General features: G+C 48.4%; 2 protein-coding genes across 7 annotated transcripts in view; one reads left to right on the top strand and one right to left on the bottom strand.

The window, feature by feature from the left end:
- Positions 1–23,073, top strand: part of VRK3 (VRK serine/threonine kinase 3) — a 25,100-nt gene extending 2,027 nt beyond the window's left edge. For 2 of the 6 annotated variants that reach the window (XM_074965734.1, XM_074965728.1), the window contains exons 2-14: positions 1,062–1,204; positions 1,682–1,822; positions 2,248–2,391; positions 3,507–3,559; positions 5,985–6,051; positions 6,872–6,956; positions 7,781–7,883; positions 8,523–8,615; positions 8,993–9,125; positions 10,085–10,205; positions 10,567–10,625; positions 11,299–11,435; positions 12,808–13,192. In XM_074965734.1, the coding sequence (XP_074821835.1) occupies positions 1,063–1,204; positions 1,682–1,822; positions 2,248–2,391; positions 3,507–3,559; positions 5,985–6,051; positions 6,872–6,956; positions 7,781–7,883; positions 8,523–8,615; positions 8,993–9,125; positions 10,085–10,205; positions 10,567–10,625; positions 11,299–11,435; positions 12,808–12,822 (1,293 nt within the window). In that variant the 5' untranslated portion in view covers position 1,062 and the 3' untranslated portion in view covers positions 12,823–13,192. Of the gene's footprint in view, positions 1–1,061; positions 1,205–1,681; positions 1,823–2,247; positions 2,392–3,506; positions 3,560–5,984; positions 6,052–6,871; positions 6,957–7,780; positions 7,884–8,522; positions 8,616–8,992; positions 9,126–10,084; positions 10,206–10,566; positions 10,626–11,298; positions 11,448–12,807; positions 13,193–22,610 lie in introns of those variants that run through there. The other 4 variants (XM_074965731.1, XM_074965732.1, XM_074965730.1 and 1 more) reach the window with 4 other exon arrangements.
- CCNF (cyclin F) overlaps positions 16,812–24,412 on the bottom strand; it is a 22,234-nt gene continuing 14,633 nt past the window's right edge. The window contains exons 13-17 of the mRNA XM_074965727.1: positions 24,264–24,351; positions 22,699–22,798; positions 22,251–22,381; positions 21,650–21,819; positions 16,812–18,713 (exon numbers count right to left, since the gene is read on the bottom strand). Coding sequence (XP_074821828.1) covers positions 18,247–18,713; positions 21,650–21,819; positions 22,251–22,381; positions 22,699–22,798; positions 24,264–24,351 — 956 coding nt within the window. The 3' untranslated portion in view covers positions 16,812–18,246. The remainder of the gene's footprint in view (positions 18,714–21,649; positions 21,820–22,250; positions 22,382–22,698; positions 22,799–24,263; positions 24,352–24,412) is intronic.

Genomic DNA, 24,412 nt, shown 5'->3' on the forward strand with positions numbered 1-24,412 from the left:
TTCTAAATTTAACAACCGGTTCCCGCGAACCGGTGCGAACTGGCTCCAGCTCACCACTGGCTATGGGGTAATGTGGGGCTGGACAGAGTCTCTGGGGCAGGAGTGCCTCTGGGTGATGGGGGCTTTGGGGCTGGGCAGGAATCCAGGGGGGCTGGCTGGGTAATGGGGCCTGCAGTGTTTATGACACTGCTTTGGGTTTATCTATGGGCCCAGCCGGGCAGATGAAAGGCCCAGTGTAAGACTTGGTTTTGCAGCCCTATTGTCTCTTGAGGGTGTTGGCCTGGACCTAACCTCTTCCCCATCCTCTGGTGCTACTCCCTGCTCTGTAGCAGTGCTGCTGTAATCCTGGCAATTCATCATGGGACCCAGGGTCTTGTTGTGACTTCTCCACAAATACCATACTGGGAGTCCTGCCTGTTCCCAGCGCCCTCCTATTCCCCAGCGTTCACACCCACTAAAGGATTTCCCTGCAGTAGGAAAAGAAAGATTCAGTTAGCAAGTTACCTGCTACCTTTGGGAGCTTTAGTGACCATTTAAGCATTGCCCGGATGGATAGGTGAGGGGCAGAGAGGCAGAGTGCATGCTAGGACCTAGCAAACACAGCTGCATTGGGACTTCTTCCCCAGATGGTGCAGAAACTGTCTCACTTGCTGTTGAGGTTGATAATAGTGATGTTGATAAATGCTGATGCTTTCCAGTTCTGCTGTCCCAGCGCTAGTTTGGAGACTCCACTTGCAGCATTATCTAGTGGCTGGAATGAGGACTCCTGGGTTCCCGTCATCTCTCTGCCACTGATTCACTGTGTGGTCTTTAAATCATTTCATCTCTATGTGCCTCATTTTCCTGATCTTTGCAGATCAGTTAATTACACGTTTGCTCTTACAATAATATGCATGCTGAGAGCCTCTGATGGTGGGTGAGTGGACGTCTCCTCTTAGTAAACCTCTTTCTCCAGAGACGCAGCCACCAAAACACCAAAAAAACCTTTGAAAAGTTGACTTCTCACTTCAGCTCTGACACCTGTCCCTCTCCACCCTGCTTTGCCTTGGTTTGTTTTTCAGAATGATCAACTTTTGCCCACAGTGTGGCCAGAAGGTAGAGACGGCATTTCATTTCTGCCCTGTCTGTGGGAATAAGCTGCCTAAAGAAGAAGATGAGGAGCCAATGCAACTCACTCCAGATGCCTCTTTGTCCTCTCTGAAAGGTAGGTAAGACTGGGTTAAACAGCAGCCTCTTTGGATAGAGATTCTGGATTAGTCAAACCCTCCTGATTACAAGAAGTAGTGGAGCATTGGCATACCAAGTACATGTCTGTCTGAATAGATCCTCTTATTGCCTGCTTTAGGGTATGCAAAATTGTTGTCTTTGATGGCAGTGCAGTGGAAGGGAGTGAATGCAATCTGACCTGAGGAGTAGAGTCCCAGGACTCCTGGGTTCTGAACCAGCTCTGCCACAGGCTCACTATGTGACTTCATCTGTGCCTCAGTTTCTCCATCTGTAAAATGGAGCTAAGAGCACCGACCTGTTTTGTGGTGTGGGAGGAGTGTGGGTGTGAGGTGTTTCACCAAAAAGGGCTTTGAGCCCCGTGAATGGAAGGCGCTGTAAGTGCGGAGTGTTATGATCGACAATCATTGGAATACCATGGATGGCATTGTGAGGGTTTGTTTCTTTAATCGTTCAGCCCTGGGGCAGGATGAGCCGAATCCAGCAAGAGAGACAGTGGAGTGGATGTCTTCTGAGAAAATGCTAGCTTCCACTTCGACTGAAGAGGAGGCTTGGAGCCCACCAGCTGCTTCCCCAAGCACCAAGGTGGCATCCAAGGGTGAGAGCTGGGGTGTTCCTCACCACTGCTGTGCTCATGTGGGGGTGGGGCAGACAGCTACTTCATGGCACTTAAGGTAGCACTGGAGCACTACAGAGGTGGCTTGTTCAGCCCTTGTGTCATCCTGCCATCATGTCCCTTCCCTACCTCCTGGCTGAGGTACAGGGTGGTGTGGATGGGTTACAAGAGATGTTTGATTGTCCACTGCTGGAGGGAGAATACATGAAACCCAGGGCCTCGCTGCAGGAGCAGGGTGAAGTGTCTGGGAGCGAGAGATGGGGAGCTCTATCAGGCTGGGGTGGTATTATCACAATGTCTCTGGTTGGAATCTGAGCTGCGGTGTGCTGGAGAGCAGCAGGACTCACTCTGTCTGTAGTGCCCTGTTATCTGATCAGAGCCCTGCTTTTGTGTCCTCTTCAAAGCAGAGGTCAGTCCCCGATCTCCCCGGCGGCTCAAGTCCACCTCCATGGCACCTCTCCCAGAGGGCAAGATCCTGACCGACCAGAACAGCAAGCAGTGGAAACTGGGGAAGCTTTTGAACCAGAGCGAGTGTGGGCTGATGTATGAAGGTGCTGTGCAATCTCATGCTGGGATGCCGTCTGAGGGAGGATGATGAGGATATGGGGTGGGGAGTAGAGGAAGAGTAGCCCTCCCTTCCTCTCTTCTTGTGGCATGCGGAAAGCTCAGTCTACTGGGGAGGATCCCTCAGGGGATGTGAAGAGAGGGGGAACTGCTTCTTGAAAGAGATCATAATTGAAGCCTCTTGCTGACACTTCCCAGTTTGAAGACAGAGCCGGTCACCGGTGAATTTGTATCTTAGGTAAATAAGGGATTTAGCTGCCCTTCCCCATCCTGATCCTGCCTCCTCTGACTCTATCAGTTCAGCAGACTCCCTGATTGCCATGTACAGTGCAGCAAGCACCTGGAGTGCCCTCGTAGGCCCATACCCCCAGAATCCTTTGCTCTGTCTGCAGCAGGTTTTCCAAAGAGATGCCCTGTGCAAAGGATGCTGGAAATGCATCCAACGTTCTACCCAGCATATGTCTGGGTAGTGGTAGTATTTAAAAGCTGAGGGTTAGACTATTAATTCTTCCCTCCATTTTAGAGCATCCCTGTTCCACCCCACCTCACACACAAGTGGAAAGAACAGGTTCTGAGCCTTGGAGGAGGCCATAGATGTCCCATACTCTTCTTTTGTGGAAAGGGACAGCATTAAAGGGTTGAAAGCCATTGATCCATCTCCTGTCCCTAGGAGAGAATAACATGCACCTTTGGCAGCTCTCTCATTAGCTTGGGATCTTACACAGTTTTCGATATATGTGTTTTGTCAGAAGACTGTGGCGCATCTCTCTCCTGGTATTGATGAATCATTTTATTTACATACCAGGTTTAAAGAGCAGAGTCCCTTGATACTACAGCCATGCCTAGGTCCTCCAGTGCTTGTTGCTTTAGCAGTGTCTGGAGAGAGTTGAGACAAAGGTCTTATAACTCTGAAGCAAGGTGGGTATTGTCATGCAGCCACTTGCAAAGAGGCCTCCACAGATGGTATTTTCACAGTCCCAAGGTGAGGGAGGCAGAGGATAACTGAGACTCAAGCCACTCTTGCACTAGTTTCTGAGCAGCTAGCACTTCAAGTACTTCTGTCCTGTGCACCTGTAACCTCATTTGTTCCATCCTTCCACAGCACAGTCAGCATCTGGAGCGTGCCCTCAAAGGCAAAGATACTCTCTCAAACTTGTGAGTTCTGGTCTGTTCCATGTATGGGGCCCTTTGGTCTGACCTACCAGCACTGCTGGTATCATGGTGAAAGGAGTGGTAGAATGCAGAAGCTCAGATCATAATGGTTTCCTCTAGTCTTATTCTCCATAAGATTTCACAGTGTTAACTAGCATAATTGTCTTTGTTGTTGCAGGTGAAGTTAGTCAGGGAAATGAGGAAATAAACTGCATAGGTTAAAGACCCCGTACAACTCCCTGGGGAGTCTTACTTAGACTTCAATGGAAGCTGGATCAGGAGGCCCTTAATAAATAGCAGTGAGCAAAGCTGTAAGGAAAACAGATCTAAAGATTTAAAAAAGCCACCCCAAAGTGGCTGCCCTTTAGATTACAAAGCTAAATTCTACCCTCTGTTACACCTCTGCTGTCCTGTTGATTTCCTGGTTGTAAATGAGGGTAGAGTTTGTCCCCTTTGTTTATAAATTTAGTATATGTCATAGAATCTTCTTTAAGCCTGTTTTGTAAAGGTTAACAACAACAAAACTCTAGAAAGTGTTATTTAAAACTCTTGGCGTGTGTGTGTGTTTTGTGTTGTTTTTTGTCCCCAGAAGTACTGAACACTCTGTAGTCTGAAAAGTGACTGTAGATCTAACACTGAGCTCTTCTGTAGCTGTCACCTCTCTGATGCCAGAATGAGTTTATAAAGTCAAATGCTGATTGATCTAAATTCGTTACCCTGTGAGAGCTCCCCGGCATCTGCCAGTCCAGCCGGGCTTTCCAGAACTGGCATCATTCCCAATCATAAATAGTCTGCAATTGGAATTTCACTGACTGTGCTTGACAATGCATGAGCCAGAGTGGTATCCAGGTCACTGTCCTGTGTCTGCCTTGGCTTTTCTGGTTAATGGGATTTAGAAATTGTTATTAGCAAAACCCAGGGATGACTCCTAGGAAAGAGGGGTTTTAGGAAGAATGTGCCCACTTAGTCACTGGAATAGTGTCACTGGAACTGTGCCAGGGAAGAACGAGTTAAAAGGTGCAGAGGAAAACATTACTGGGGAGACTTCTCCAACGAAGGGTTAATGAGAAATGTTTAACACCACAAAGAATGTGTAGATAGAACTAACAGATTGCCAGGAAACCTTCATCTCTGTGTGTTGACAGTACTATAGAGCAGTACCAACTCTCCCATTCAGCAGTCCCGTTCCATGCCAGCACCACCCACCCCGTCTGCCCTGACACTGCATTGTTTCTACAGCCCAAAATCCCTCCCTTTGCAGTGGCAAAGGATTCTGGGATATGGTAGGACACTGTTTTTGTTCATGGACACAAGGTCTTAGTTGTGGGTGTTGAGGATTCAGAAAGCAGGACAGGTTCAGTACACATTCCACCAGCCAAAATACTCTTGGTGGGGAGGTACTGAAAGAATTCTGCAGTTTGTTAATCTGCACCACCTGCCAGCTGCCGATTAACAGCACTAGTCACCACGTGTGGGTGGGGCTAATGATATCAAACTGGGCCAGTGGATCTGAAATTGTCACCTCTCCCACTCTGTGATGTCTCTCCTAAGCTAGCATGTGGCATCCTGCAGTTTCTGGATAATACATTCAGGCCATTAGGGAACTGCAATGACAAAAGAGCAATACCAAATGCACGTGGACAGATACATGCTGGTATGTAAGAAGGTGTTCTGGGAACCCCAGAGGGTTTGTGGCTCAGTACAACACCCAGACATTTGTCTGCAGCTTCTCAGGGGCAGGAAGTAGCATGAGAACAAGCTTCCTTGCCATATTTCTGGTACTTCTTGGCAGGTTGAACTACAGGGGGTGGCCTTTCTCAGGGTTCAGTGCAGCTGCTGTTGTTAGAATTCCCATGTTATCTCACACGGCCTTGCCCCTGCTGTGGACAATTAGTTTCACCTTCAAGGCTGTCACCTGGCTCCTTCCACCAGTCCTGAATGGCCTGAGGAAACTCATAGAACCAAACTTCAGTAAGCTCCTCCATTGGAAGGCTCCAACCCCAGAAAAAGCTGCAGGATCGCACAGTTCCGACCAGTTTAGGGGGCTGTCTTCATTCTCTGGGGCACTTAGTTACCTGCAGAGAGCACTGAGCAGTAGCACTTGAGCTGTCTGTCCTGAGGCCTTCCCGTGCTTGGGTTAGCTGTGCTGTATAGATAGTGGGAGGTGGTGTGGTTCAGTAGATGGGGCACTGGACTGAGAGGCAGGAGACCATGTTCTGTTCTTAGCTCTGCCACTTACCTCCTGGGTGACTCCCCCTCTCCTTAGCCCCCTCAGTGCAGCACTGTGAGATCCATAGGTGAGAAGGGCTAGGGCAGGATTCTTACACCCACACTCTCCCTAGTAAATGGACGTGGTGGTGATACTGACGCAGCACATCGCTGAAGGTAAAACAGTGCAGCTTCGTCTCTCTCTCCTCCCAACCCTCAGGACACCAAAGACGGCAGGCTCTACAACGAGCAGATCTTCCTGCAGCGAGCGGCAAAGAAAATCACAGGTAAGTGCCATTCCTGGATGGTTGGGATCCCTGTGCATCTGCTAGGAGACACTCCAAAGGCAAGACTCAGGTGACTCAAATCATTGTCTGACCTGTGCCTCAAAGAGTGCTAACCAGTGTGTTTAGAAATGACTCTTCCAGGAGCGGGAAACCTCAGGGTGTCTGTTGGGCAGCACCTTCCCATTCCCAGCTCGGTGTTTTTCCTTGCTGCGCTCAGAGGAGTTCCCCTGCTGTAGAGTTGTCTCTGTCTCACTGACAGCTGTTTAACTCTGCACCCTGACCCCTCTGGGGTTGACTGGAGCCCATCCCATAGCTGTTCCATCAACCCTGGCTGTGCAGAGCTGCTCTCTGTCCAGCTAGCTGAGCCTGGGGCACTCCAGTCAGGGCATGACATCTGAGGAGTAGGGATCCAGGTCAAACCTGCGCCTTTGTGATTCCCACCTCCCTTATATGTGGGACATAAGTCTCCATGCCATTCCCCTTCTCAGAATACCTAGGGCTGTAGCATCCCACACCTCTCCCCCTTCCCTGGCCTGGATTTGGCATCCCCACACCCTGATCCCCTCATCCTACCCTTCCTGTAACTCCTGCTGCCTGCCACTGAGCTTTTAGTATTACGTCTGATTGCCTGCTACTATGGCTTTTATGAGGGCAGCTCAGGTGACAGGATGAGCCTTGAACTCTCAATTGTCCAGTGCAGAGGGTCTGTATCTGTGGGAGGAAGGAAAAGCGCTGGGGGGGGTGCCCTCACTGTTTGCAGAGTTCCTTAGCCAGCAGCATGGCAAAGCCGTGCCCATCTGTCCTGTTGTCTCCCTCCTAGTGGATAAGTGGAAGAGGATGCACTCGGTGCCCTTGCTGGGGATCCCAAATTGCGTTGGCTTTGGTCTCCATGAGAGTAACTACAGGTAAGGCAGGACTGCAAGCTGCCAGATGGGGACAGCTGGGGAGTTTCCTCCTGCCCAGGAATCCACTATCCTCTTTATCTCCTTGCTCCTCACTGCCAGGCTCTTGCTGCAGCCTCTCTCTTCTCTCTCACAATACCACCCTTTTCTGTCCCCCACCCCCTCACCCCACCAGCTACTGACCCACTGTCTGTGCATTGGCCCTCTCTCATCTGATTACTGTAACCCCGGCTTCCTGGGCCTCCTTGTCTCTCCTCCCAGTTAGTCTCTCCAAACTGTAGCAGGTAAAATCCTTTCCCCCTCTCTCTGCGCTGACCTTCATTGGCTTCCTGCATCATAGTGCTACTCAGATTACCCCACTGCTGTCTGCTTCCTGCAATTCGCTCTCCTAGCCTCCCCTTCTTCCGCTGTTGCCTTTGCATCTTCTTTCATGCTGCTGCTAAGGCTTGGAACACTCTCCCGCTCCCTGTGCACATAGTGACTTCTCTCTCTTTCACCTCCTCCTCCCAGAAATCCTCCTTCCTGCTGTCCCTTCTCCCTTGCCTGTCATCTTGACTGTCTTGGCCTGTGAGCTCTGTGTGGAAGGGAATGTGGTAATGAGTCGATAATACTTCAGAGGGAATGCTGACCTGCCAGTGTCTCTCCCTCTCCTCTCCACAAACAGGTTCTGTTGTCAAATACGAGGGAAGCTGTGTCTTTGTTAAACTAGAGAGTAAGGGAAAACAGTTCAGATCAAGATTGGTAGCTGAGCTACTCAAATAAGCTTTGAGACCCTCCCATGACAGGTGCTGACCAAGTTCAACATGCTCTTCTCTCCTCTCTCACAGGTTTCTGGTGTTCCCTGAGTTAGGACGAACCCTTCAGTCAATCCTGAACGATGGCACGAACCTTCTGACAGAAAAACCAGTTTTCCAGATCGCCATCAGGGTGGTATGTGGCAGGCCGATCCTTTTGGGGGTTGTTCAGAGCTGGATTCTCTCTGGCCTTTGCAAGGATGTTAGTTCCAGTGCAGGCCAAGGCTGGGACCAGTGCGTCATGGGTGATTCCTGTGCAGCTGCTGCTTGTGCATGGCCTCCAGGGAAATGTTAAGGAAACTTCACAACTTACTTTCTAAACACACCCACAAAAGAGCGCAGTGAAATGGCTCAAACTTACTAGAGTAACTTCCTGAAGCACTGAGCACCCACAGATCCCACTGAAGTCAATGGGCAAGAGCAACTTTTGCTAAGCACCTTTAAAGATCAGGTACAGCAGACTGAGCAGGGCTTCAGTCTCTGAATAGTATAACATTGTGCTTGAGCATGGGGCTGGTTGAGGCGGTTTGTGATGAACTTATGGGTCTATTAATGTTCTACCCCAAGGAAATTGGGAGACAGAGTGATGGGGACCCCCCTGAATTTCTCAGGTACCTCCCAACATGTGAAAAGCAGAGAGTGGAAGAGGCTGTGCAGTTAGCCTGCTCCTTAGTCTCCCAGCTGCCACGAGCCTGGGGAAGATGCTCTAGCTCAGAGCTAACTGGGGATGCTGAAGGGCTGTGCGTGGGTGTGACGTCTCCTGTTCTGCCCCTAGCTAGACTCCCTGGAGTACATCCATGGAAACGAGTATGTGCACGGGGACATCACAGCAGAGAACATCTATGTGAACCCAGACGACCTTGCAGAGGTAGGAAATGAGAACAGCAGGAGCAGAGAGAGGTAGCAGGAGAAGTGGGGCAATGCCCTAGCCAGAGCATTCTCTTATGGAGGGGAGGGTTGATTCCTGGCTGCACCCTGTGTCAGTGCAGCCCCATAGCAGGCGCTGTGTGCAGCATTGCAAGGGTCACTGTACCCGACGTGTTCACCCCCCAGGGAAAGAATTTGGGCTCCCTTCAGTCTCTGCATCTTAAGGGGTGGTGCAGGGAGAAGGGGTGGGATCTCTTAAACTGGAGAGGGGATGTTGGGAGGTGAGGGGCTCCCGGGTTCTCCCAGAGCAGCAGCACTCTCCTCCTTCCCCTTGCGTGATCGCCCAGGAAGACATTTCACAGTCTCTCTCTCTCCTAGGTCACCCTGGTGGGTTACTGCTCTGCATTCCGATACTGCCCGGGAGGAAAGCACGTGGCTCAGCGCGAAGGCAGAAGGACTCCTCATGAGGGCACCATTGAGTTCATCAGCCTGGATGGGCACAGGGGAGCTGGTGAGACAGCAGTCCCTGATGGGTTGGCGAGCTCTCCTCCCCTGCCATCCCTGCTTGCCTGGGGCGCCCTCTGCCTGTATCCTTCCCCCTCACTGTTCTTCCATTAGCTTTTGGTAACGGCTTCCTCTCTGGTCAGCCAGCTGCTCCCTCCTCCCATGCAGCTGCTCTGCTATTTCCACAGTCGCCAAGTGACTCAGGCAGGAGCGTGACATGGTGAGAGAATGTTTCCATTCCATGCGAGGTCGTGGTAACCCAGCCATGGAGGGGAATGGAAATCCAGGACAGTGGGTGCTGGTTTAATGGGTGTCTGTAAAGCTTGGCAGAGTGCATTTCTCGCTGATTCAGGCCAATGTACGGGGGGGGGGGGGGGGGGGGGGCAGAGGGGGTTCCCCAGCCTGTGTCCAGTTGTGGTCTCATGGCCATCTCCATGAGATGCTTGTGCATCTCAGCCTGCTCGTCAGAGATGAGGACATTGGGGGTTCTGACCTGGACCACACAGCGGTGAGAAGAAACTGGAGACATGGTTGGCTGGTCTGCCCCACCCTTTCACCTCAGGCTTCTGTCCTAGGTGATAGGGCGCATGTGTGGACCAACGGATGCTACTTCAGATTCTGCGACTCTGGGCGCGTGCCGCACATGTGTAACCCTCAGTGAATACAATAGGGACCATTACTCGAAGAAGAGCTGAGGCACAAAGAGGTGAAGAGGCGCTCCCAAAGTTGCAGTGAATTGGTGGCTGAGCTGGGATGAAAACCCAGGAATCCTGACTCTAATCACTAGGCCACTCCACTAGGAAATGTTTCCTGCTGTTCAGCCTTATGCTTTCCAGAGCTCAGTTCTATGCTGTCCCCTTGCGGGGAGGGACCCCCTTGAACCAGGCCTTTTTGGGTATTACTCCCAAACTCTGCTTTTCTCACTGTGTTTCCTGAGCTGCTGGGTTTCTCTCACTTTCCCATCAGGACCATCTCGCCGGAGTGACCTGCAGTCTCTGGGCTACTGCATGGTGAAGTGGTTGTGTGGCTTCCTGCCCTGGACTGACGAGCTGGCTGATGTGCACAAGGTCATGGAGCAGAAAGAGAGGTGAGCCCTGGGGTTGGGGACCCTGCCTATCATTATGGGGGCCCGTGGGAGGAAAGCAGTGAAGGAAGGGGGTTCAGAACTAATGGGGGACTCAATAGCCCTGGTGCAGATCTTGGAGTGTCTGAAATCTGTGACTGGAAGTGCTGCCTCCCATGGAAGTAGCTGGCCAAACTCCTCTTGACCACAGTGGGAACAGAATCCACCCTGAAATCACTGTGTGGGCGAAACGGGCTGGAGGGTTTGAGCTGAGCTGGTCATCATGCATGGCTTTCACCTGTCCCCATCGCTGCGGGCAGTTTGTTCAAGCGCTCGGTCCCTTCTTTCTTGTTTACTGGCGTTGAGTGTGTGCTAAATGCTGTAGGTACAAAACAGACGTGGTCGGGCTTCTGCGACTGTGCTTCGGCCGAAAACCAGCTCCAGGTATGGACTTATACTGAGTGTGGCTGTGGGACCTAGTGGGTCACTGTGTGTGAGGGCTGGTTGTTCACTGAAGCTAGAAACTGGGCTGTCTCCTCCATGCAGTCTCAGCTGACGAGCTGTGTCTGACCATAGTCATTCTAAACCCTTTGCTGCAGTGCCAGTCTGCTCATGAACTAGTAGCCTTGACCGCGAGAGATGCCCTTGTAGATCCTGCCCAGGGAGGCTGTGGGAGCTTCAGAAAGATTCCTGATATCTGTGCGGGGTGACATAGCCCGCTCTCAGGTTCCCCCATGGATCCAGTTTTTCTCCTTGCTATGCATCCAGCTGGAATGAGGATGATCTGTATGCCCTGCGTCAGCATCCATGCAGCATGAGGTGGTGATTCTGAGCCTTGCTACAGCGGGATGCTGGCCAGGGATTAAAGCAAGTGAGCGGGAACAGGGAGACCTTGGTTCTAGTCCCAGTTCTGCTGCTGACTCATTGGGTGACCTTAGGCAAGGTGCTTCCCTCTCTGTGCCTGAGTTCCCCCATCAGTGCAGAGGAGGGGTCTGTTGGGAAAAGCCCCTGCGGAAGTGTTGTTTAGCATCTGGCTTAGCAATGCAGGGAGTGAATGCTGGGGCTGCTGCTCTGGAGAACCACAGCCATTCCTGTGAGCGTCTGTACCACTTTGCAGATGCCCTGCACAGCTACCTGCAGCAAGCAATGGCCTTGGCCTTTGAAGAGGAGCCAGACTACAAGGCACTGCGAAAGTTCTTGGGGAAGCCGCTGGAGATGAGGAGAACTTCGGCTTATGACTCGGTGGATCTCAAGGTGGTGCCTTAAGTAAGGCGCTTTCTATGGGGGTAGCAGGTTGGGGGAAGCAGTCACACACACACACCCCTCCCCCCAGCCCCAGATTACTTCAGCTGGCAGTGGTGACCACAGCCTTGTTATCAGATCTCCCCTCCGCATGTGAGTCTAACACGGTAAGCAGGGAGGAGGCTTCTCTCTGCACTGGGTGTGAAGCTCTAGAAGGAGGGCTTAAGGGACTCTGACCACTCCAGTGGGGCCTGTGTTAACTCTTAGAGCACCGAGGGTGCTCATTTTCCATTCCTCAGCCCTCCTTCCCCACTCAAGCACCCTGCCCCTCCCTCCGACCTCTTTGTGATCAGTTTCCTCCCCATCTCCAGTTGTGTTGAGAGTGGGTGTGGGGTCTTGTGGAGAACATGCATGTGGGTTCAAGGAAAGTTTCTGGCAGCAGAGAATAGGACTTCCTATCAGGAAGAGTGATGTCCCACCCTGCTTCCTCCCGGCTGGGGAGCCTCACATGCTGGCCTCAGGTCTCTCCCCCAACACTGTTCCCATTTATCATCACCAGGGAACTCAGCAGTTCTGAAAGGGTTAAGATGTCCTGAGGGTCACTGCTCAGTACAAGGGGAGCTAGTTGGCTGGCTGTTCCCAAAGGCTGGCACAAGATCAGAATTTGTGGCACTGTTCTTTGATGCTAAATGTGCCTAACCTGGCCAGATTGGCTTTGCCTCTCTCTTTGTCCCTGCGGCTCACAGACAGACTGTTGTCAGAGCCCTTTCTGGGTACGAGGCAGGAGGAATGAAGATGTGCCCAACCTTTAGGTAGAGAGCTGCCCAGCCTCACGCCACGTTCATCCATCGAAGCAGGCGCTTCGCTTTCTCAGGGACACTGACTGAGCAGTGGACACTCACTCCGTCCCCTCCCTGGAGGTATAGGTGTAGCTCTAGTTTTGCTGAGTTCTGACAACTTGCCACCTTCAGAGGCTCCCATGGCTAGTCTAAGCCCACATCAGTAGGACCAGCCCTACTTTTGCCCTTTGGTCTCTCTGTGGCGTCTATCACCTTGGGATCTAAGGTGGGCAGAGGATGTGGTCTTGCTAGAGCAGGCAGCACACGGCTGGTCAAGTCCACCTAAATCTGTGCTGGCTAAAATGTCTCTTCCTATCTTGGAAGCTGTAAAATTTGTTGATAGCCACCAAGGTATTGAACCAAATTCAGGCCTAGCACAATCTAATGAATTCACATGGAGACTTGGCCCTTGTCTCAGCTTAGAGTCAGACCCAAGTAAATTGGCTCCAGGTGGCACTGCCAACAGTACTGGCACTGAGTAACAGAGTAGAAGGGGCTGGTCATGCTCCATCCCCTGATTTATGTTTTTCTTTGTGGCTTTTCAGATCTCAAGAAACTGACTAAAACTGTGAGAGGCCTAACCTATTGGAAGGGCCTTGCTCTGGGGCAGCCGGCTCCTGCTGTCCTTCATTGTACACCTGTTCTAGAATTCCTTGGGGGTTTGAGAGGGATTGTTTTTAGGGCTTTTACAGTGATTTTTAGAAAGCTGACTTCTGAGCCAGTGCTGTAGCTTAATGAGCTCCAGCTAACATGAAGACTAAACTCCTGCTTGGCAGATGGCTGCCCCAACCACTGTTTGGAACTACCTAGCAACTGGGAGTGTTGCCATAGGGGGACAGACTGAGCCTGGTGAACGGAAAAGAAATCAGGGATTTTAAATGTTTGTATCCTGCCTAATAAACACTGCTTGTTTTGTAATAAACGCTTTGTGGATGGATCCCAAGGCTCTGTTTTCTGTGTTGATCCAGGGAGCGTAGGCTCTTTATTTAAATCCTATATGGCATCTACATTGCCTTTTCATCAGAGCTGAAAGCACTTTACCAGTGAGGGCATCCTTCCAGATGGGGAAGTGGAGGCACACAGGTGAAGTAACTTGGCTAAGCTCACGGGCCGTGACAGAGCTGGAAATAGAACTCGTGTGTCCTCATGCTCAAACCACAAGACTAGTTTGTCTTCCCTGAAAAGTAATTGGAAGGGAATTGTAGTAGCCAGTTATGTACAAAGTACCAAGTATGTGAGTCATGAAATTTTCCCCTCTGTTCAATAAGCTGAGTAAAGATTCCTGCAGCAATGGCCTGGATGCCTGCAGCACAGAGGGGGCCTGTTCATAAAACCCTCCTCATTTTTCAACCTCTGCTCAAGCCAACATTCCTCCAAGGCTGGATTGACACTGCCTTGTGGAAGATGGAGCCAAGCACCAGCTGTGACCCAGTAGGGAAGCCTACTGTGACTGGCCTTTGCTACCTTATTTTTCTACAAGAGATTTAATTTGTAACATTGTTACGGGGGGCAGATGCTCAGGAGCCATACAAGAGGAAATATGGGCAAGTAAGAGCAGAGACCTGAAAAGTTTTTGGATTTGCCTGACGAGCTGTGAGACCATGAGCAAGTCAGTTAGCCTTGCTGGGGCTCATCTGCACCCCTTTGAGATAAGGAAGCTAGGTTTTTCATGCAGTTTGATGTTTATCTTTGCGCTGTTACCCTTGCTCAGAAACAATGCAGGCTGGCTCCCCGTGAGGTCAGATACATGCCATTTTCATGTGAGAGTCATTGACATAATGCTCCTTTGAGCCATAAGCTGCACAGTTATTTGGTATAGTTCTAGTCTGCATTTTCCCTGCTAGGAATTCCTTATGTGAACTTATTACCAACAGATTCAGCTTTTAGCCCTATGTGCATAGGCCAGGGCAATTTCAAAAGCAGTCCCCTGCCCTGAAGACTTAAGTAGGACCAATACATATAGCATAGTGCTACTGTCTACATAAGGGAGCTGGGGTCAAAAGCCTTTCCTCATTCCCTATAGAGGAAGGAGCCAAAGGTATTTAACAGGGCCACAAGAAATCCACCTGTGTAGAAGTGCATGAGAGACACATAGAATCTCAGGGTTGGAAGGGACCTCAGGAGGTCATCTAGTCCAACCCCCTGCTCAAAGCAGGACCAATCCCCAACTAAATCATCCCAGCCAGGGCTTTGTCAAGCCTGACCTTAAAAATATCTAAGGAAGGAGATTCCACCACCTCCCTAGGTAACACATTCCAGTGTTTCACCACCCTCCTAGTGAAAAAGTTTTTCCTAATATCCAACCTAAACCTCCCCCACTGCAACTTGAGACCATTACTCCTTGTTCTGTCATCAGCTACCACTGAGAACAGTCTAGATCCATCCTCTTTGGAACCCCCTTTCAAGTAGTTGAAAGCAGCTATCAAATCCCCCCTCATTCTTCTCTTCCACAGACTAAATAATCCCAGTTCCCTCAGCCTCTCCTCATAAGTCATGTGATCCAGTCCCCTAATCATTTTTGTTGCCCTCCACTGGACGTTTTCCAATTTTTCCACATCCTTCTTGTAGTGTGGAGCCCAAAACTGGACACAGTACTCCAGATGAGGCCTCACCAATCTTGAATAGAGGGGAACGATCATGTCCCTCGATCTGCTAGCTATGCCTCTACATATACATCCCAAAATGCCATTGGCCTTCTTGGCAACAACGGCACACTGTTGACTCATATCCAGCTTCTCATCCACTGTAACCCCGAGGTCCTTTTCTGCAGAACTGCTGCCAAGCCATTCGGTCCCTAGTCTGTAGCGGTGCATGGGATTTTTCCGTCCTAAGTGCAGGACTCTGCACTTGTCCTTGTTGAACCTCATCAGATTTCTTTTGGCCCAATCCTCTAATTTGTCTAGGGCCCTCTGTATCCTATCCCCTACCCTCCAGCGTATCTACCTCTCCTCCCAGTTTAGTGTCATCTGCAAACTTGCTGAGGGTGCAATCCACACCATCCTCCAGATCATTAATGGAGATATTGAACAAAACCGGCCTGAGGACCAACCCTTGGGGCACTCCACTTGATACCGGCTGCCAACTAGACATGGAGCCATTGATCACTACCCGTTGAGCCTGACAATCCACCTTATAGTCCATTCATCCAGCCCATACTTCTTTAACTTGCTGGCAAGAATACTATGGGACACCGTGTCAAAAGCTTTGCTAAAGTCAAGGAACAACACATCCACCGCTTTCCCCTCATCCACAGAGCCAGTTATCTCATCATAGAAGGCAAGTAGATTAGTCAGGCATGACTTGCCCTTGGTGAATCCAGGCTGACTGTTCCTGATCACTTCTCTCTCCTCTAAGTGCTTCAGAGTTGATTCCTTGAGGACCTGCTCCATGATTTTTTCTCCTACCATCCCTTAAGCTGTTTGGTTTTTCACTAAGTTGTAGCCTTTCTGCTTGCAGGTGTAACTGCTGCAAGGCTGGGTGCAGCTAGACACCACAAATGCCCCTAAGAGGCCATCTCAGTACCTGTCAGAGTCCCCACTTCTGACTTCAGAGTTGATTCACTCCTTCCCATTGTGATCAGAATTGCTAACGCAATGAACTTAGGCTTTGATGTTCTGCAGGGATAGAGGTGCATGCTAAAATCTACTTGTTTTCCATTTGTCTAGTGGTTGGAAGAGCCTTAATAGAATGCCTGGCTACTGATTTTTGGCCCAGATCCACAAAAGTATTTAAGCACTTAACCACTATGGAGGAGGTGGGCTCCTGGGGAGGTGTAAAGCTAGGTTTCTACATGCTGAGTCAGTGTAAGCACCTGCTTTGTCAACCTTTTCCAGATAATTTCTAACGGTGTAGCTTTTTTTTTTTTAGTAGGTTACTATGGAGGGATAGAGGAAATATAAGAGTCAGGAGTTGTAGCAGATATTCATAGGCTTATAGATCACTAGCTGTTACACAAGGAGGGTGAGGTTATTTACAGTTGCACACTAGAAATTAAACCAGTTCCACTGCACCTTGACAGATGAGGGAAAGTGTCTTAGAAACCCTGCTTCTCTATGTTCCAGCTTTATGATCCACCTGTCAAACAGTCAGGCTAGCTCTAGGAGAGCAGCTCAAGATCTGGAAGAAGCCAGGCTTTGTAAGTAATGTGCTTCCTGGAGTTGCAGTATTCTCAAATCCAGCTTGTGAAAGTGACAATAGCAGCTTGCTTGATAAACCGGTGCTTTTCAATCCATCAATGCTCAAGCTGGTAGCTGTAGAAAATAAGCCACTGTTTGCAGCTGCTAATATCTGTTCTGTAATGGTCTCAGTTGCAGAGACCATGGATCAACTATAACCAACAGCCTTATCTAGTAACAGGTGACAGACTTGCATTGAGGCTTCTGCCAGTGACTTTGTAACACCTTAAGTAAGTCACTTCACCTTTCTATGCCTCGAGGTATGTGACTGTTAGACAATTTTCTCCCATCACACCCCCTTTACAATCAGCTCCTTTACCAGACACAAGCACTACCCGTTTTTTAAAATAACACAGACAAGTATAAAAAAGATTGTTTTATACAAAAGTCACTACACTGTATGTGAACAGTCAGTGTCTCTGCCACAATAATTTCTCAACAAAGGAAGGTAAACAGGGAGTATAGTTCCAGTGTTATCAGATGCCGAGCATGACAAACAGCTGCCAGAAATCTTGTACCATGGTATGTTCTCACCACCTGTTCTAGAGGGTCAGCCCCTCTGGTAACAACTAAGTCAGTGGGTAAAGTAGCCTCTAGTCCCTCAGCTTCTTAGGGCTTTTGCTCTTCTTGTACAACTTCCACAGACTGTATAAGGCATGGAATCCTTTATCCAGTATTGTGGGAAAGACACCAGCTCTTCCTTGCTGACTGGGATGTCATGGAGAGGTATCTAAGATATGGCTTCATGTAGAAGGGTTATTTGCTATTGCTACATTGCTTCCTCTGTCCTAGTGTTCAAAATAAATTCAAACATGAAAGTAGAATCAGGCTCTATTGGAGGCCATTTTGGAAGAATAGCAAGGAAGACAAACTGCAATATGGACAGAACACAAAAGTGACACTGGGACTGAGTTCTTGCAGATTGCACCAATGGTGCTGTAACTAAAGGCAAAAGGCAGTGAAGTGGTAAGGCACAGATAGTATGTTCTTCACTTGAAGAAACACATGGAGCTAGAGGGAGGGTCTGACTGACAGCTCTGTAAGCGAGTGAGCTGACTGGAGCTCCAGCAGTGTAGGACTAATGGAAGGAGAATAAGGCCTAGAGCCTGCCCCAGAGACGGGAGGTTTAAAAGCTCCAGTCTGTTAGAGTAAGTATCCCCACTTACCACTACCACCCTTTGCTTGGCTCCAGAATACACTCTAGGGCAGTGTAGTTAATGTCCAGAGAAAGTAAGAGGGGCACCAGCTGGGAGTGAGCTAACACCCTGCCTTAGTTTCAGGCACAAATAATCTGTTAAGGGAGTCTTCAGACAGCACTAATAAAACAAACAGGAGAGGCTGCAGTGTTGACAGTGCTCCACCACATGGCTGGCTACAGCCAGGTTCCCTCGAGAGTTTTTCCTGGATTACGACCGTATATGGGGAAAAACAGGTCATAGCAGCAGAGTTTTATTTTTTTCCCCTTCTTCCTCCGCGGAGGAATCGGCTACCCACTTGGCAATGCATTGCAGGGTAAAATCAAGATGGCTTTGGGTAGCATACAAGGGTTCTGGGTTTTCCTGACATGTGCTCAAGACCAGAGGGGGTTCTTAATTTGCATAGGATCAGACTATAGGGAACATTTTAAAAAGCAGCTACCAAGAAACAAGGTAGCTCAGCACTAAGCCACAGAAGCATGAAATGGAGCTTGCAGAGCATGGATTGGCATGGGCCGTCTGACACTGACAATTACTTGCTACCTTCCCTGCAAGACTACACCAAAATACTGCTTCCCAGAGCCCTCTGAAATGAAAGTAAACAGCACTGAAATCAGAGGCTCAAGAAGCCCAAGTTCATCCTCTCTTCTTCACTATGCTCAGCCACATTTTTCCGTTTGACTTGCCTTCTCTCACACTTGCCCTCAGTGGACCTGGGCCGGACAGATTGTAAATGTGATTTCAAGTAGTGAGGCAGGTATGGCCCTTTGTTCACGGCACTGCCCAGAGACAGTGCTGAGGTAGTTTTGATCGGTGCTCCAAAGCTGCCATCTACAGAGGAAGTAGGACTGGCACTGTGGACAGAGGAATAGCCTGAGGTGGCTTCTAGTGTGGGTTCTTTTCGACCGTGACCAGCAAGCCGCTGTTTCTCAGCATCTGGCTGCTCAGGCTTCCTTGCTGGTACATCCTGTCCAGGCCATTCCGCAGCTAGGCTGTCTTCATCACTGGAATCCTGACAGCAGTGCTCTGCTGGATCCATATAGACCACAGTTACATCCAGGACTCCACTGGGAGCGGTCACTAGAGGAAGATATAGAACAGTGATTTGGATCTACCTGAGCAGCAGTGTAGTGAGAGCACAGAAGTCAGAGCCAGGAACTCAAGATCTCTAATCCTGGGCAATTAACTTTCTCTAAAGCCACAGAGGAAGTTAACACACAAGCTCTGATTTCTCCCTTGCGTAAAGTGGGGACTCCTCCCCATTCCACAGGTATGTTCTAACAGTTATTTGTACAGGGGACATGGTATAAAAAGCTTTAAGTCACAGCACTAATAAAACAAAACAGGAAAGGCTGCAGTGTTGAAAGTGCTCCACCACATAGCTGGCTACAGCCAGATTCCTTCAATAGCTTTTCCTGGATTATGAGAATAGCAAAATCCCTTAATATGAAGCCATGAGGACTCTCCTTCACTCACCAATTGATTCAAAGTGCCCAGTGCTATCTGGGAGCACTACTACCTCACAGCAGTACAGACAATACTCAGTAATCCTGTCCGCCATTTTCTACATTCCAGAGTCTGCAGCCATTGAGCCATATAAATAAGAAGGAAAGAAAAGAAAAGAAAGAAGTGGGACCGCTAAACACTGAGGGTGGAGTGGAGGTCAAGGATAATCTAGGCATGGCCCAATATCTAAACAAATATTTTGCCTCAGTCTTTAATAAAGCTAAAGAGGATCTTAGAGATAATGGTAGCATGACAAATGGGAATGAGGATATGGAGGTAGATATTACCATATCTGAGGTAGAAGCGAAACTTAAACATCTTAATGGGACTAAATCGAGGGGCCCAGATAATCTACATCCAAGAATATTAAAGGAATTGGCACATGAAATTGCAAGCCCATTAGCAAGAATTTTTAATGAATCTGTAAACTCAGGGGTTGTACCGTATGATTGGAGAATTGCTAACATAGTTCCTATTTTTAAGAAAGGAAAAAAAAGTGATCCGGGTAACTACAGGCCTGTTAGTTTGACATCTGTAGCATGCAAGGTCTTGGAAAAAATGTTGAAGGAGAAAGTAGTTAAGGACACTGAGGTCAATGGTAAATGGGGCAAAATACAACATAGTTTTACAAAAGGTAGATTGTGCCAAACCAACCTGATCTCCTTCTTTGAGAAAGTAACAGATTTTTTAGACAAAGGAAACGCAGTGGATCTAATTTACCTAGATTTCAGTAAAGCGTTTGATACTGTGCCACATGGGGAATTATTAGTTAAATTGGAAAAGATGGGGATCAATATGAAAATTGAAAGGTGGATAAGGAAATGGTTAACAGGGAGACTACAGCGGGTCCTACTGAAAGGTGAACTGTCAGGCTGGAGGGAGGTTACCAGTGGAGTTCCTCAGGAATCAGTTTTGGGACCAATCTTATTTCATCTTTTTATTACTGACCTCGGCACAAAAAGTGGGAGTGTGCTAATAAAGTTTGCAGATGATACAAAGCTGGGAGGTATTGCCAATTGAGAGAGAGACCAGGATATCATACAGGAAGATTTGGATGACCTTGTAAACTGGAGTAATAGTAATAGGATGAAATTTAATAGTGAGAAGTGTCAGGTTATGCATTTAGGGATTAACAACAAGAATTTTAGTTATAAGCTGGAGACGCATCAATTAGAAGTAACGGAGGAGGAGAAGGACCTTGGAGTATTGGTTGATCATAGAATGTCTGTGAGCCGACAATGTAATGTGGCCGTGAAAAAAGCTAATGCGGTCTTGGGATGCATCAGGCGAGGTATTTCCAGTTGAGATAAGGAGGTTTTAGTACCGTTATACAAGGCACTGGTGGGACCTCACCTGGAATATTGTGTGCAGTTCTGGTCTCCCATGTTTTAGAAGGATGAATTCAAACTGGAACAGGTACAGAGAAGGGCTACTAGGATGATCCGAGGAATGGAAAACCTGTCTCATGAAAGGAGACTCAAGGAGCTTGGCTTGTTTAGCCTAACCAAAAGAAGGTTGAGGGGAGATATGATTGCTCTCTATAAATATATCAGAGGGATAAATACTGGAGAGGGAGAGGAATTATTTAAGCTCAGTACCAATGCGGACACAAGAACAAATGGATATAAACTGGTCAATGGGAAGTTTAGACTTGAAATTAGATGAAGGTTTCTAACCATCAGAGGAGTGAAGTTTTGGAATAGCCTTCCAAGGGAAGCAGTGGGGGCAAAAGACCTATCTGGCTCTAAGATTAAACTCGATAAGTTTGTGGAGGAGATGGTATGACGGGATAACATGATTTTGGCAATTAATTGGTCTTTAAATATTCATGGTAAATAGGCCCAACGGCTTGTGATGGGATGTTAGATGAGGTGGGATCTGAGTTACTACAGAGAATTCTTTCCTGGGTATCTGGCTGGTGAATCTTGCCCATATGCTCAGGGTTTAGCTGATCGCCATATTTGGGGTCAGGAAGGAATTTTCCTCCAGGGCAGATTGGAAGAGGCCCTGGAGGTTTTTCGCCTTCCTCTGTAGCATGGGGCAGAGGTTACTTGCCGGAGGAGTCTCTGCTCCTTGAAGTCTTTAAACCACGATTTGAGGACTTCAATAACTCTGACATAGGTGAGAGGTTTTTCGCAGGAGTGGGTGGGTGAGATTCTGTGGCCTGCGTTATGCAGGAGGTCAGACTAGATGATCATAATGGTCCCTTCTGACCTTAATATCTATGAATCTGTGAATAAGAGCTCTCCAAGTCTTGTGGCCAAACATTTTGCAGCATTGCAAATGGACAAGGAGATTTTAGCATCTATCAAGAAACTTTTGCTGTTACAGGATGTGGTGTAAAGATAATCGCCATGGTACAACAGAAAAGGGACGTTCTTTCAGTGACTGCTGTCCCTCTGAAAGAGTTTGCACTTTTCTGGCAAGAGTAACCTGACTTTGTTAAGCTGCAGATGGGAAAACGCGGTCTCTCTCTATTGTAATCAGAGAAGAAAAAACACACTACTTACCATCTCCCTCTCTCTCCCCTTCACTTTCCTGATCTCCTTCGTAACCCGAGCAGGAGTCCAAGCTCCAGTCCAGGAAGTTGTCCAGAAGGCTTTCCTCCTGCGTGGATAGTTCAGCTGTGGGTGTAGTCACAAAGCTGCCCCTATCTTCCTGAATGCTGTCTTCCCTTCTCCTGTTGCAGGGAAACTCAGAGGTTACTCACTCAGCATATACATGGAGGAAATCATCCTGAATCAGGAAACAGGCTAGTCTGACCATTTGCCTCACTCAACTCTTTCAGCGAATGCTAAAGATACAACTGGTCATTTGGTTTGGCCAGCAAAACATGGCATGAAACCCAAACTTTCCCTTCCAGCCATCCAGAGGAAGAGGCTAAGCAGAGTTAAGGTGACGGGGAAGGACTGATCGAGTCGATAGAGAATGGCAGCTCAGAACAGGGAAGTGGGTTAAAATCCCACTCAGTGATTTGCACACAATTGATGTTTTGGGGAGGCAAAAGACCCCCTGTCAGATGCCCATGAGAACTCCATACTGAATCATCCATGTCCAGTGGCTGCAAACATAGGAGAGAGAGTACACAGAACAGAGCTTAGTTTTACTTGCCTTTTAGTTCTCTTTCCAGAGGGAGAGCTAAGGAAAGTCTGAATTTCCTCAGCACTTGTGTGTAAGGGACTGGGCTCTGGGTCCTCCTGTTTCACTCCTAACAGTGAACAGAGCTGGCTGTAACTCATCACCTAAACAACAAGACAGCCTAGTCAGACAACTACAGCAGTGCCCTCCCAACAACCAAAATGCCTGATACTTTCTCTAGGATCAATATGTCTTGAACTGCTCCTTGGCATTTACAGCCCAACTGTGCAACTTGTATCCCCACAGGGTGCGTGATGCTAACGCCACTGCGCTAGCAGTGTACTCTCTTCATCTTCCCTTTGGGATTTTTAATTTGAACTTGTTACTTTTCAGAATACTGGATAGCCTGCTACACTGGTCGCTCTGCTTAAGGTGCTTGCCACTAAAGAATGGAGAGCAGAACAGTAAGGCTACTCCCCACCTTTTCCTTGCCAATTTCTTCATAACGCTCATCTTCAAATCGTTGTTTCACAGCAGTCAACACCACCTGCCTATAATCCTTTGGGACATCATCATGGAAACTAGGAAGAAAGAAAATCACAGCACAGGTGTTACAAGAGCACATTGGAAAGGACACAGTTCATAGAACTTGCTGACCTAAAAACATTCCTCCCTTCTTTTATGGCTCTGGAGGATGTTTCCCCTCAGTTCTGGTGTGACAAACTATCATAAATATAAAGGAAAGGGTAAACACCTTTAAAATCCCACCTGGCCAGAGGAAAAAATCCTTTCACATGTAAAGGGTTAAGAAGCTAGGATAACCTTGATGGCACTTGACCAAAATGACCAATGAGGCGACAAGATACTTTCAAAAGCTGGGAGGAGGGAGAAAAACAAAGGGTCTGTGTCTGTCTGTGTGATACTTTTGCCAGGGACAGAACAGGAATGGAGTCTTAGAACTTAGTAAGTAATCTAGCTAGATATGCGTTAGATTCTGATTTCTTTAAATGGCTGAGAAATTAAGCTGTACTGAATAGAATGGATATTCCTGTTTTTGGGTCTTTGTAACTTAAGGTTTTGCCTAGAGGGATTCTCTATGTTTTGAATCTAATTACTCTGTAAGGTATTTACCATCCTGATTTTACAGAGGTGATTCTTTTTTACTTCTATTAAAATCCTTCTTTTCAGAAACAATGTTTTTTCGTTGTTCTTAAGATCCAAGGGTTTGGGTCTGTGGTCACCTATGCAAATTGGTGAGGATTTTTACCAAACCTTCCCCAGGAAGTGGGGTGCAAGGGTTGGGAAGATTTTGGGGGGAAAGATGTTTCCAAACAACGCTTTCCTAATAAATAAACCCAGATAAATGTTTGGTGGTGGCAGTGGAAGTCCAAGGGCAAAGGGTAAAATAGTTTGTACCTTGGGGAAGTTTTAACCTAAGCTGGTAAGAATAAGCTTAGGAGGTTTTCATGCAGGTCCCCACATCTGTACCCTAGAGTTCAGAGTGGGGAAGGAACCTTGACACAAACCAACTGTGCTTCATTAGCAGGGAAGCTGACTAGCAGGACTGGTAGCTGGGCCTCTGAGACAGCTTAAAGGACCACCCCCCTTCCTCTCCTTGCCACTTGGTCAGGACTGCAGCAGGGAGTGGGATCTGGGTCTTGAGACACCTTCGGAGATGAGCTTCCAGCCCTGCTGCGGATCTTCCTGAATTTGCTGACAAGCAAGTCCCAGCCTTGAAAATCAGGAGACTTGGCAGGCTGAGACTGCTGGTAATGAGAAGCACACCCCCTAGAGCCCAGCGGCACTATTCAGAGAACGCTAGGGCTGGTACTAAATTGGAGCAACAGCAATAGGTCTCTCAACCTCTCCCGTGCTGTGGGGAGTGAGGCATATACTCTCCAATGTCACCTCCTTAGTTCCGAGACAGTAACTAATTAGCAAAACTTTATTATTAAGATTTATGCTGTGGGTCTGTAACAGCTGGATGCCAAACACTCCTCTCCCCCGCAACCCCAGAGCTACTCAGAAAGGTTCTGAAGGTTATACCATTTTTGGTGTAGGCTCAGCACACAGGGTATCAGGTCTTCAAGAGAGAATCCAGTGCATTCAGACAGCTGGCTGTTCCAAGGATGTGCTGGAGAAGGGAATAAGTACATTAGCACCTAAAACTCCATACTGCAGAAATAAAGCAGATC

The sequence above is a fragment of the Natator depressus genome, chromosome 10 (genome assembly GCF_965152275.1).
Source record: "Natator depressus isolate rNatDep1 chromosome 10, rNatDep2.hap1, whole genome shotgun sequence".
Classification (NCBI taxonomy): domain Eukaryota; kingdom Metazoa; phylum Chordata; order Testudines; family Cheloniidae; genus Natator; species Natator depressus.